The 14179-nt window shown below is 38.0% G+C and overlaps 1 protein-coding gene across 1 annotated transcript in view; it reads right to left on the bottom strand.

Annotated features, from left to right (window-relative positions):
• Nucleotides 1-14179, bottom strand: part of PIEZO2 (piezo type mechanosensitive ion channel component 2) — a 283163-nt gene that overhangs the window by 92044 nt on the left and 176940 nt on the right. The window contains exon 8 of the mRNA XM_062500913.1: nt 4688-4850. Coding sequence (XP_062356897.1) covers nt 4688-4850 — 163 coding nt within the window. The remainder of the gene's footprint in view (nt 1-4687; nt 4851-14179) is intronic.

Here is a 14179-nt window from a genome sequence, read left to right as displayed (position 1 = left end):
TAGCTTGATTTCAGCATTTGTGACCACTGTTCCATAATGTCTTTGCTGACAAGCTGGTAAGAAATGGACTTGACAAATGGAGCACAAGATGGGTGGAGAACTAGCTAAACTGCCTTTCCCCAAGTAGGGTAAAGGCTCAAAGGCAAAAAGGTAGATTGCCATGAGTGGAGTTGCTCAGAGACTGGCACTAGATCTGGTCCTATTCAAAACTACCTGGATGGAACTGCACCCGCATAAAATTTGTGAATGACACTGAACTGGGAGGAGGCAAATGTGCCAGAAGAAATGTACCATACAGAGATGGGACAACAAATACTGCACAAGGTCTAACAAAGATATAATCCTGCAGCTGGAATAAACCCACCTAACAGTAAAGGCTGTGGGCAGACTGTGTGGGAAGCAGCTCTGTGGAATAGGCTCTGGTGCACGATGAAGAGCAAGATGAAAAAAAGAGCCAGCAGTGGACTGCACTCCAGCAGCAATGAAGGCAGACATGTCCTGGACTGCATCAGCCAGAGTACTGCCAGCAGATCAAGGGAGATAATTATTCCACTGTGCCTGGCAAGTGTCAGGCCATACCTGCAATGCAATTCTGGCATCCCCAGTTCAAAAGAGACACAGAAAATCTGGAGAGGGTCCCACAGAAAATTGTCAAGATGCTTAGAGGTTTGGAGCAGCTGAAGTTCAGGAATTAGAGTTTTTTTTCCAATTTATAGCAATAAAATTATGGTTTTAGAGAAGACAAGGGTAGTCTTCTCACAGGGAGGCATAGTTATAGGACAAGAGGCTAAGGACGTAACTTGCTTCAGGGAAACATTTTCTGAGAATTAAAAAAAAAATCAAAAATTGTATATATATATATATATATATATATATATATATATATATATATATATAATTTTTTCCCCACCATGAGAACAATGAACCATCCAAGATTTGGTCATGGAAAATCTAATCTGAGGCCCTGCTCTCAGAAGAAGTTGGTTTACATGATCTTCCCAAGTTCCTTCAAGTTCCTTCCAATCTGGACTGTGATGGTGATTGTCTCTAATCCATGTTGCTTTTTTCTCCATCTGAGATAGCAAATGTTATCACTAAATTGAGGAGGAGTGCAAACCATAGTGGGTTAGAGCTTCTCTTCGAGCCCTACCAGAGCTCTTCCTGCACTGTGCCTCCTGAGTGGCAGCTTGCTAGTGGTAACTGCTCTCATTGCTTAGGCCAAATCCTCTGATGCAATAGAAGAATAAATCAGGATTCTGGGCAGAGGTCTACAAAGCTACCCATGGAAACAGGACATCCAAACATCCTAGCTCATTTTGAAACTCTCCATTCCAATCCTAGCAGCGGGGTCCTATTTTTTTAATTGACTTAGATAAACAATGATTATTAATTTAGTTTCACTTCTCAGAGGAAATGGTAGTACATTTCACATATGATTGTATATTTATATTTGATTGTAAAAGGGAATTCCTAGTTAAACTGTAAGATGATGTAAACTGATTCTGTGCTTAAAATACTTGCCACTGCCATCTCAAACTTTAATATAAATATGAACCAGGAAGAACTGCTTATCAAAGGCATTTTGTTTGGCACCAGGGTGATAAAAACAATACAAAAGACCTAAGACACACATAATTCTAGTAAGATATTTTTAGCCTTAGACACAACAGGGAAGGGTGGGAAATCTTGTTTTCTCTTTCTCAGATGGGAAAGAAAAGTCAGAAAACAGTACTAGTCACACAAGCACAGCTTGAGGGAGTCCTTTGACTTGACTAATTTTTTCAGTTCTTCCTCAGCAACTCTTAAATACCTTTTAATTCAAACAATTATAAAAATTTTATAAGAGGACTCTACATTCAACTTCTGTAACTCTGCTAACTCCTGTACTATTACTTACCACTCACAGCACAGAATGAATGGGCTCTATTCATATATTCAGCACAAGCAGTTACAACTGTGAGCTGAAATCTCTAGACAGATTGCTTTTTCTTATTTGCAGAGGTAGAATTTCACAAGACTCTATGTTAGAACAAGTCAGGATCCAAAATAGCAAGCATAAGAAAAGGAAATCTTCCACTGACTGCCACAGTCACTTTGCATGAGTAAGATCCATACAGAATTCCACATGGAGAGTGTACACTGAAATTTCATACATGCCATATTTTGGCATTGTGGTGCACACACTAAAAACTGAACCCCGAAACTCAAAATTTGAAGTGGCAGTTGTTCCTGTAAATTGTTCAACACCTTCAGCATTTAGAGACAGTCTCAAGAGCATCTGTCTCAAAGACAATTCTTGCTGCAATCCAGGAGGAATTTTATCCACAAGAGGACCTCAAGATGTAATACACACAAGAAAAATAAAACCCTCAGGACTACATGTTTTACTCTGCTTTTAGCATCTGCTACACCAGTATATATTTAGCTTACATAATCTTTTTAGGCTGAAAAAGTATTTCTTTCTTGTTTTGGTCAAAACAGATTTTGTTCAAGATCTTCTTTTGAATAAAATTCCTAAGATGAGGACAGCAGTATATAGAGAACAACTTCTTTACACTAAACACCTCATAGCATTTTGTCTTTGCCATTTGTTAAACTTCAAGTAGGTTAGTAGTGAGATCATAAATACAGAGTAACTTCGAGATCACTGGGGACTGCAGAGGCAGGTTACAGACTTAGTTCTATAATGAATCAAATGTACCACAACTTCACAAGTTTAAAAACATTTTAATGAAACCCAGAATGCAATTATTTCTGGATTTAAATAACTGAGAATGCAGTCTACCAGGGAAAAGCCAGTAAGAGAAATTTTAAATCCTGATCTATGACACCATTAAACAAAAGCAAAATGCCATAAGGAGGATGTGTGCAAAACACAGAAAATACAATAAATTTTGCAAATCTCAGCATCTCTTTCTAATGACAAACACCTGCATCACCTACATCCTGTGCATCAAAAATAAGCATTAATGCATAGATCCCCTTTCCTTTACAGTGTTCCCTTTTAAACCATTCATTTATCTTTGGAGGGAAGCATCATTTCCCTGGCATCTGAAGATCCCTTGGGAGTGCCAAGACTTTGTACTGCCTCTCATGTAGCCATGAATTTGACATCAGTGTTTCTTAAATTAATGTCTTTTAATACTTACTCTAGCTCAACTGCTTGGAAAGCATCTCTAATTTCACTTGTTGGCAGTTCCCAGAGGCTGGTTTTAGTGTTTTATGGGAATATCTATCTCAGACACCACAAGCAAGTCTAAAAAAAAGAACTTCAAGCAAGACTACTATAGTTGCTCTCAAGTTCCTCTAGGAAATTGCAGCATTCACTCTCCCCAAGACAGAAAGACACACTTCTCTCCACTGAAAAAGCACAGCAACTAACTTAGGTCCAGCATCAAACTTTTAGATGGTGACTGTTGGATGAAAACAGCACAGGTACGGGAAATCAATTACCAGACTTGCTGAGATCACACAGCTCACACTAACTGCATTTCACATGTGGTTGCTCTTCTGTGGGTAGTTCTCATGGTTTTACTAAGCAGTTTGTGAGTTGTGAAGTTTTAGTTACAGCCCCAGTGCTAAAATCATATTATTATCTGGAAATCTCAGTTTTCATTTAAAGAAAGAGGAAAAAAAAAAAAGCAAAAGGACCCTAAAAGTACCCAGCGCCATAAGGTACTGAACCCCAATGACGTGACTTCAGAAAAGATGTTATTAAGATTTCTGGAAACTTAAGGCACAATTTTTCAATAGCTCAAGGTGATGGCTCTGGTATCATTCACCTTTTGAAGCCCTATATATGTAACTCCCAAATACCAGACATCTTAATTCAGAGGTGATGTATTTTGATCGCCTTTTTACATGTTTAATTGTTATATCATTCATTATATGAAGAAACACCCTTAAAATAAGAAAACCTTCAACATTTTTACTTGCTTCTACAAACTCCACTAATTCACATCACAGTCATGAATATTTTCATTGTGGTTTACAGCACTACTTAACCTCAACTAAAAAACTCACACCAGGCCTCTGAGGATCAGGAAATTAATATAAGTAATGCCTAGGATCATCCTTTTTATACTTTCAGTTTCTAAGGTTTTAAAGTACCTTTGCGTTCCTATATACCCATTTTCCTCTGAAATTGGAAGAAGTAAAAATTTTCTTGCTCTTAAATGAAAGCTGGGATTTTCACTCAGGCAGACAGGAGGAAAGGTTTAAGAAAATTTTTCTCTATCCATGATAAAGTTGCAAATATGTCTTTTGTCTTACAGACTCTTGTTCCAAAATGTATCCTACCTCTGTTCTGGTAGACAAGCCTTAGGTGTTGGCATTTCACTTGATAGCACCTTAACTTGAATCATTTAGGTTGGAAAAGACCTTTAAGATCATTGAGTCAATCAAGTCCAGCCACTACTGCATATTGATACCTGCTTTCCAAATCAAAGCACGAATGTTCTGCCATTGCATTCCTTACATAATTGTCTTGATGATTTTAAGAATAACATCCATGTTAGGTCAGACTCTTGGAGACACTTAGTGAAAAGACCAAATTCAAAGTACCTCCTTGCATTTGCTGTCTATTTCTCTTCATTTTCCTAAATTTTTGCACCTCTGTTAGCAAGTATTTGCACTGGTCATTGTCACAGTCACTAGTCAGGGGAAGAGAGAAGGAAGTTACCCTTACAACAGGCTCTTGCAGCCAGAGACGAATGAGAGTTGCGAGGGTGTAGTACATCACCAGCAGTAAGATTGGATTAGCATGGTGGTACCAATGTAACTCTTGATTTTTGATGATCATCCAGGTGCTTGAGCAATTTGTCTGAGTAAGAGAAGTGACACCAAACAACCTGTAAATATAAAAAAACCAAAGCAGCCATATTAGATAATAAACACCAAATCTTAAAAATGCTTAAAAATATTTCAGAGGGCAATTTTTGCTTATCTTTCATACCAGTTGCTCTGTTCAAAAACAGCATCTGCCATATCATCTAAAATAAAGAGAGAATTTTCATTCCACATATTTAGTCATATGAAGTGCTTCTTTGAAATCACTTTTCAACATGAAAAAAGGGGAGTATAGTAATATTACATCTACTATGTCCAATGAAAAAAACTTGCAATGACCTGATCCCTGTAGATCCAGAACTACAGAAAATGGGGTGAGAAAATCTGGCTGCAAATCCACCTGGCAAATCTCAGCAACATGACATTTCACAGAGATATAGTAAACTGATGTGTAACACCGTTTCAGTCACCCTGCCAGGATGCAGCTGTAAAGTATATCTTCTTGACACACTGAACAGTTTACAGTTTTTTCTTTTAAAAAGCTAATACTATTAATAAATTGTTATCTAACTATGCTAGTGTTTAGAAACATACAGGGCTCTATTGAACTTATAGCTTTTGTGAACAAAAAAATTCAGAAAGTTTATTGTTTCAGATGATCAAATAATTGAGGGAAGAAAAAGAAGAAGAATTAATTTGAAGTAATATTATCAATGACATGAGATATTTGATGTTTCTGGAAAAACTGGGATTACACAGTATTTCTATCAAGTAAGGAACATATGCTGGTGTTGCTGTCTGCAGGGTCTCCTGAACATGATATCACCCACAACAGGACATTTAGGTGGTTTAGAGTTCAAGTCTTCCCAGCTTGAGCGCCGAAGAAGAGTCAGGAAGCCGTTTTCTGAGGTTTCCAAGGTTGTTTATTCTTTCTTGTCTAAGAAATTCTTTCTCTAACTAACAGAGGTCTGTGTAGCACACTCTGCCTGCCCTTGGGGCAAGACTTATCTTTTATGTTATAAATTATGCATCTAATGTTTACAATTACTTTCCAATACATGACACTTTTATTACACTGTTATTACATCCAACTTTGTCCCAAACCAATCCAGTGATGCCATCCCGACTCAGAAGATGGATAACATGAAGAAGACATACCACGCCCAAAATCCTCCATCTTAGCTTTAAACCCCCTAATATAAACACTTCTAAAAACTCACTTTTCTACCTTCTAACAATCTAATTTATACTCTACTTAATTTTTGTGACTTGCAATTCTTCCTGCAATGTTGGTAATTTTTTCCAGGGACTAAAATCCAGTCCCCAGGGGTCTTGGGCACTATACCACACCCTCTGAACCTCCTGCCTGGAGGGTCTCAAGGCACCCAGGGAAGCCAGGGGAACACCCTGCACTCCCGCATGCTGGCAAAAAACCCACTTAGTATTAAAAATATTCCAAACATTTTCATTTTAATACAAGATGTCAGATGCCTAGTGGATGTGTTAAATATGGAAACAAAATTAATAGGAAACAACAATTAATCTGGCTCTTCCTTTGAAAATAGCTTGCAGAATTCCAAAGTTAGGGCATAAGCTACCAGTAGCACGTGTCAGTATTCATTAAAAATACTTTTGTCTATTGACAAAAGCTTTTCCTAGCATAATATCTATGAAAGTTTTCAGTTTTTACCAAAACAAGGTCTAAGAGGCAATTAAGAAGATCTCCTTATTGGTAGAACAAAAAAAAATCCCAAACTATTGTTCCTCTGAAAGGGTAAACCAAACACATTAATAAAAAACCAAACCCAAAACCAAAACATGCAAGAGTTTCTGCTGGGGATTTCATTTTTAAAAGTGCCTAAAAGCTTAGTTCTTCCTTAACCTAGTAAGATCCAACATGAAAAGCTGAATGAATATAAAGAACAAGTACAGCATTCAACAGAGATGTGCTGCCTGAAATCTGCCTTCAGATGCTGCAATGTGAAAATGTTATTATACCTGTTCCTAACTGGGGCTTTGCTGCATGGGCATACCATTAACTTCCAGAAGGAGAGCTCCATAGCATTTTATTAAGCAATCTATCAGCACTCCCTTCTCATTCTGATTGTCAATACAAGCCAAAGGTATAAACTTTAAGACCTTGAAGAGCTTTTGGGTGGATACAAAGTCGGGGAAAAAAAAGCATTAAAAAAATCCTGCATACAAAGTAAATTGCTGTAATTTAAAGGAGTTGAACAAGCTGTGTTTGGAGCTGACTCAGACTCAAACTTCCACAGCATCCAAGAACATTTGGAGGTGATGTTACAGTTTGGCTCCATCTGGGTGAAATTCATGCTGGATTGTTTTCTGTTCATATTTCTATCAGCATAGAGGAACATCTTGTTTATCGGCTTTCCTCTCTCCCACTGACTTTTTTGTGCTCATCAGTGATCAGGGTTGTTGAGTCCCTATTAGTTGCTGAGTTCCTCTTAACTTCATCTTTTACCTCTGTTTTACAACTCAGTTCTCGACCTTTGGTTCATTTTAAGCTTTTCTATGTAAGCACAGTATGATTCACCTTATTTCTGTCTCATAAGCATCAGAATCAGAGTGAAATCCAATTCTTACTGAAATGCAAAGCCATTCCATCAACAGTTAGTGATGAGTATTTTCTACAGAAATGAGGGAAAGATCCTGAAGGTTCTCAGAACCTTGTGCCAAGCAGACATGACCTTCATATTCCGTTCCTATAGAATGCTTTATAATATACTATAGCTAGAAAGTCAGAACAACTTGTATTTTACTTTTATCTCCACTGAAAAGAAGACATTCCATGTAACCCTAATGGTTAGGAAAATTTATTATGTTTCAGTTATGTTCTCATTCTCTTAGTTTCATCTGCTGGCTCCAAATTATTCATACATTATAATATTGGACTTAATTCTTCTCCCTTCTGCCCCTGCATTCAGCAAATATTCAGAAGTTACAACACATCTTTTCCCACTAAGTTGCCACATGGCTGGCAATGTAGTTTAATGTATTTCACTTCAATTTATTAAGTGCATTTAGCTTTGTCTCATAAATCATGGATGTAGAGGAACCACTCCTCATTTCTGATTTCTATTCAGGCTTTGAGACTTGTTAGTCACAATGTACTCAACACAACTTTCCCTGTTTATCACATTCAAAATTCACCATTGTCTTGGAAATACTCATTCTGTTTGATCTAGCCTCCAATAATGCTACAAGTTGCTACTCACTCAATATTTATGTTTCATCATTATCCTCAATGAGAACTGCTGGTACAGAACATTTTTTAGAGGAAAAAAGTAATCTTCTCTTACATAAAGCTTCTAATTACACAGGGACAACTGCCATAAAATGTATAAGCAATATAAATCAGGGCATTATTCAGTTCTGCATATTTAATTCTTCAAAGATGTCTTTACAGTGTCAATTCAGCATTTATCCCAACCAACTGTGTTTGAGGCCAACTCTGATCTTGGTGTGACTTCATCGTACCCAAGATGCCATCAGTAAGGTGACAATGAGTTCTAAGTGGGAGAAACCCACTACCAAACAAGTTAAGTACATGTGTGCCTGGACACAGAATATAAATAAAACAAATTATGAGAGATTTATTCATTAATGGATATATTAGGCTTTCCAAAAGACTGCGTGCAATGTCACAAAAAAATGGAGGTTTGCAAGATGTGAATAGATTACTATTTCTACTCTTGAAAATAACTAAAGCTGGATTTTCCAAAGTCCTCACTGATATCCTTAAAAATGCATAGTAGAAATAATTCAGAAAAAGATATAGAAATTATAAAAGGCCAAGAGGAGCTTTAGTTTCTGACTGAGAAATGCTCTGAAATAACACAGTGAAAGTAAGTTCTTGAAATAAAGGTGGCATCTTTTTGTCCAGTTACTATTCTGTGAGTTTGTTTTCATGGGAAAGATTCCTATTAAGTCTGTGAATCATCCTTCTAGCAGCTACACCTTCATCTTTCATGACTTCGCAACAAAGCTGTAAGCTGTGAACATACAAAATTCCCACTTCCAGTATTAGTCTAACATTAAAATTCAGAAGAGGAATTTCAATTTCACTTGAAAACAGAAAAACAAATTCCTGTTGCACCCACAGATAGTTCATCTACGGAGCTGCCGAAGTTGTTAAAAATCTACATTGCTAAATCTTTTATTGCATGCATTACTTAATTATTACATTAATATAAGAATTGGCATAATTACTCCTGGTACTAAATATGAACAAAAAAAACTATGTAAAAAAAAAAAGCTATGTAAACAAAAAAAAATGTTTTATATGCAGAATTATCAAAGCGGTCATTACATATCTTTAGGTCTGTGAATTTTGCATTCACTAAAATTATTTGGAATTTTGTTTTGTAAAAACATATTTGTAAATTCAGATCCTGCATGTGCTCACATTTTAGGAGTTGACTTTGGGAAAGTATTTGCCTTGTAATTTTCAATGCCAGGAAAGGAAGAAATAACTCTGACTTCCTGCACAATGTAGGACACCCAATAATTCTTCTATTGAGCAATGATCTTGTGGTTGAGTAAGAGTTTATAGTCTGGAATGGCATCCAACCTTGACTTCAATTGATAGAAAATCTTCTACTGTCTCTTTTTCTGCAAGTTTTAGCTTCTGTAATAGTTTTGTCCAGTTGAGATTTCCAATTGCTGCATCTTCCTACAACTCCGTATACTCCTTTACATAGTACTTTTCACTACACAACAGAGCAAGGGGTCATTTTTCTGCATCATGAAGATTACAGCTTGAAGAAAATGCCTGCATCAAACCACTCTAGGAGGTGCATTTTCTGATTTAGCATTTAATGTTACAGGATGCTTTTTTCCTGTGGCCACTACCTATTGCACAGCTATTCCCAACAATGGCATGAGAACATTTTAGTGTGCTGGGTTGGATTTGGACAATCCATCTTTGTAGAAATTCTTAATTTGTGTTGAATTTTATGAAACTGTCTGAATCTTTATTTCATCTGGATGTGTCCCCTTTTCACACGCAAGCCGTCCTGTTGGGTTTTCCGTACTTGGATGACAGAGCTATACAGAAGTTAAGATCCATAAACTTCATATCCATAATGTCTCCTCCAAGGGAATCATATGAGCCACCCCACTCCCCCTCTTTGGACTATGTGCCCAAAGCAACACATGCTGCTGGAAAGCACTCAGCCAGTTCTGTGGTACCTGCAGACCCATCCTTGCCTTCCAGAAGGTCGTTACTCCCCAGGCTATTGGCTGGGAATTCAGACCATACTGGGGCTACTGTTCCAGGGTACACTGGAGTGACACCACATTTTTACAGAAATAACAGAACACTGGGAGGAAAGAGGCGGGAAAGTTGGCTAAAATGCAGTAGGCATCCCAAAGAATTAGGGTTAAAGACAGCAGAAGGCATTTGGTTTCACATGGCTTTTTGAAGGGGGAAAAAAAAAATAATGGAAATACTGGCATTTTTCTTTCCAAATCATGTTACAAGATTCCACAGAGAAGGAGTTGATCCTTCATGCCTCCTCTTCAGCTCAGCAGGAAAAGTAAGTAGGGAGACACTGCAGCCACAAACCTCAGTTCACAGCTGAACTAAAGTTATTAAATGTATCCATATTGGAGTGATACAAGCTTTAAAAAGTCCTGCTTTGCTTCAGAGAACTCAGAACTGGCTAGGTGGAACTGTGCCATGTTAATGATCATACAAAAATTTGACTGGGTTGAGAAGCACTATGATACATTTCAGCTTAACAGTTCAAAATATTTTGTTTTTAAATATCTGTAAATGTAGAGTAAGAATGGAATTGTTTTTCTTCAGCATGTTGCTATCCCAACACTATAATACAAGCATACGCAGAGTGAATGTACGCTTGGTAGGTAAGTAGATTATTCTAACTTTTGTTTTAATGCCATCACACTTCTATAGCTCTTTAGCAGATGTCTTATGTCACTTTCTTTTTTCTACCAAGTTTTGGTTTCCATAGCTTCTATTGGATCAAAGCTTTTCTGGCAATGACAAAACCAGCCCTTGTGTATCTCCCACCCTCCTCTGAACATCAGTGACTTTTCTTTTAAAGGAAAACTAATTTCAAATGCACATCTACTGCACATCTACATCTACTGCTGAGAGACCTCACAAAAAAGTGAGTAGTTTCAAACTTGTGTGCTAATATCATCCATATAATGAGGACAGAGAGAAATTACAAGCCATTAATCAGGAAGCTGTAGAGGAGAAAGGATATCTTTAAGGGTGGTGAATTATATAAAAGCTTGCAAAACCCATAAATACAACAGAAATCTTAATTCAAGGAGAAAAAAAAGGACCACATAAGCAGCTACAATAGAATTCAATTTGCTTTCAATTTCATTAACAACTTTAAACTAAGATGATAAACTGCATCTACTCTATAAACTGGTTTTTGTTTTGAAGTAACCAGATAATCAAATTTTCTCTGAGACTATGTGACTGGAAGCTCTTAAGGAATGGGCCTCCAATAAAAATTACCAAACTTCAGACATTAAAATACTTCACATATCTGAAATAAAACAACTTCCCTGGGGGGAGTTTAAGTCTGAACATAAAGACTTGTGAGCTCTATGTTACATTTTCTCCAATAATTTATCTTTGTACTGACTTTCTATTACAAAAGCTTTCATTGGTTTAGAAGCAATGATTCTCCACTGTTGTCACTAAAAATAGGTGCAGGTCTATTAATCCCTTGTTTACTGAGACAAAACCTATCTTCAAAAGCCTTAAATGAAGAGGATCACTTGGTTTCTTCTCTGGATCCCCAAATCTTTTCATTACACATGACACAGCTCAACTTTGCTGAGTTTCTTAGTGAGCATTAATATTGATGTTGCTCCTTTCAGCACATAAGTGAGCTAGAAAAGGAGCATGTTGCTGTAGCCTTTGGGGGCCTCTGCTGGGACTTCCAGAGGTTCTCATCTGATGAAAAATGTACTGAGGCAGTGATTCCAGTATCTTTTCATTCCAGTCAGACTTCTGAGCATCTGACACAGGGACTGCCAGACAGGATATCAAGAAGGTGGTGAAATGGGGATAAAGGTCCAGAAGAAACTGCTTTAAGACTCCTGCCTGATAACTTAGCTAGAGTGACTCCATCAACATGATTATTCCTCACTAGGGTCAGACTGTCACTGCTTTGACAGCACCAGTCTGGCTCATGTTTAGGTTAGGCAAATATAGAGTTTGTTCGCATATAAAATTAGGCAATTAGTTGCTTGTTCTGGTACTAAAATAAAACTATTTTAAATACAGCAGAGTTTGGGAATTTTGGGTTTATTTTCCAAGTATTTTCAGCTATAAACCAGAGGGAACTCAGGGAGGATGGAGGCTGCAAGAGTGAGGCAGCCTTGCTGGAATGAGAGGATGGAGAGAGAACAGTCAGCAGAGAGAGGAATTCCCAGCAGAGAAGGCTGGTTGGCACCAATGATTTGCCAGTTACCCATCTTCCCCATGTGCACACATATTCTTTGTGACCATAAAGGAGCATGAAAAGCAATTAATGCTGAACAGCACCACCTGAGTATGGACAACACCCAAGCTGCAAGGAAAAAAATTAAAAATATTTAATGTTCAGTTGGACTTTCTTACTCAGAGATGAAAGTAAAGTGAAAACAGGTCCAGTCTTCTAAGGAGTCATGTGGAAAGCATTGGAAAGTCAAAGGCGTGTTCAGAAACACCCATGGACACAGAGGCTTCCCCTTTTGAGAGAGTGAACTTGGACACTCTAACACAGAAGGCATAGCTCAAAAATGGCAAACTGAGGCTATTGGTTTTTCAAAGTGAGTTGGCTAAGCTGCTGAAAGCAAAGAAGCCAAACAGCCCCACCTCAAAAAGTGTCTCACAGGCAGAGCAGGGGAGAGTTTGCCCCCAAAACTCAACCAGCAGTGCAGACCATGGACAGCCTTGTTGTCCTAAGCTCAGTGCTGGGAGAAGAACAGAAGAACTCAGGTTAAACTTCAGCAGAAGCCACTTAGGAGGAGAGGACAGTGCTCAGATAGCCCCAGTGAGCATTAGCATTCAGTGGGATGGTACTGACCAAAACATGGAAGTGACCTGGTCCAACAACTAACCATGCAACTGCCTGAAAGCTTTACTGCTACCTCTTAGAGTAACAGCGCAAAAGAACAGAGATTGTTTTAAAGTGTAGCTTCATACTATTTTAACTTTGAGGTAACTTGGTCTGTGATCTAGGACTTGGACTGCAGCCAAAAGCTTTGTGCTTTATTCCAAATTCTCGCTATCTCAGGAGGGTTATGTGATTCATCTAACTTCTCTGTTAGGGAATTTTTCCACCTCTGAAAAAGGAGTGATGATACTTTTCAGTCACATTGGGACAGTCTGCTAGGTTCAGTGATGCATGAAGAGGATAAAGAGATTTTCCACTTACTCAGCTGGCAGTGAAACAGGTTGAAAAATCCCTGTAAGAGTGATGGATAACTTCATCAAGAGATTCTGCAGTAGAAAGTATGAGCAAAGAAAATTTTCCTTTTTAGCAGCGAGTGCACTAAGGCAGAAATAAAAGCTGTGATTCCCATTTGGCTTTAAACATAAAAAGAAAGTAAAATAGCAGGATATGGGAAAGAAGATAATGGGATAATGAACCATAATGCCCGGGAAATGTTTGGAAATCGCCCAGTAGCAAAATGAAAGGGGCATAACAGCTGATTTTAAACAGGTTATAAATTGAATATGATTGGCTCAGCTTTTATCAGCAAGTTCCAAACTTCAGCTAAATGAACGTAAACAAGAGATTAAGCACTTCCACTCTGTGAATGTTTAGAGAAACTGGTGTAGATTGCCCCAGCATGGACAAGGACTAACTCCCCAGTGTGTGCTCGACTGAGGTTACTCAGGACTGTCTTTTTTACCTCCAAGAAATGAGGGATGATTTATCTGTCAATGTTAATACATTGAACTGAAAATACAGGGTGTTAGATATTCTTCATCACAATTTCTGGTGATACCAGAGTATAAAGATAACTGTTCTTGGGCAGACCTCAAGCAAACAACTTTGTAAATCCAAGATACGTTTGCTAATTGCAATCCGCATCTCCTAATACCACAGAATCATAGGAATACAAATCTGGTAGGAGGAGAGGTCTTTTGTCTCTTTTCTGTTCTTGTTTTCAGGCACTCAATCAATAAATGCTGATCTGTGTTTTTCAGAAAACACAAAGAGAAAATTAAGGGATCGTTTCTTTGCAGTCACCCTTTGCATGTCCACACAGGACAGGCTGTGATGGGCAGGGAATCTATCCAAGTGTCAGTGTTGGGATCAGACAACACTTGCAAGCCTATGGTGTGTATGGGGGAGTGGAGTCATCTGTCTCTCCCTACCCATGAGCA

This window comes from Cinclus cinclus, chromosome 1, assembly GCF_963662255.1.
Source record: "Cinclus cinclus chromosome 1, bCinCin1.1, whole genome shotgun sequence".
In the NCBI taxonomy this organism is placed as follows: Eukaryota; Metazoa; Chordata; class Aves; order Passeriformes; family Cinclidae; genus Cinclus; species Cinclus cinclus.
This window is presented reverse-complemented; position numbering and strand designations above follow the sequence as displayed.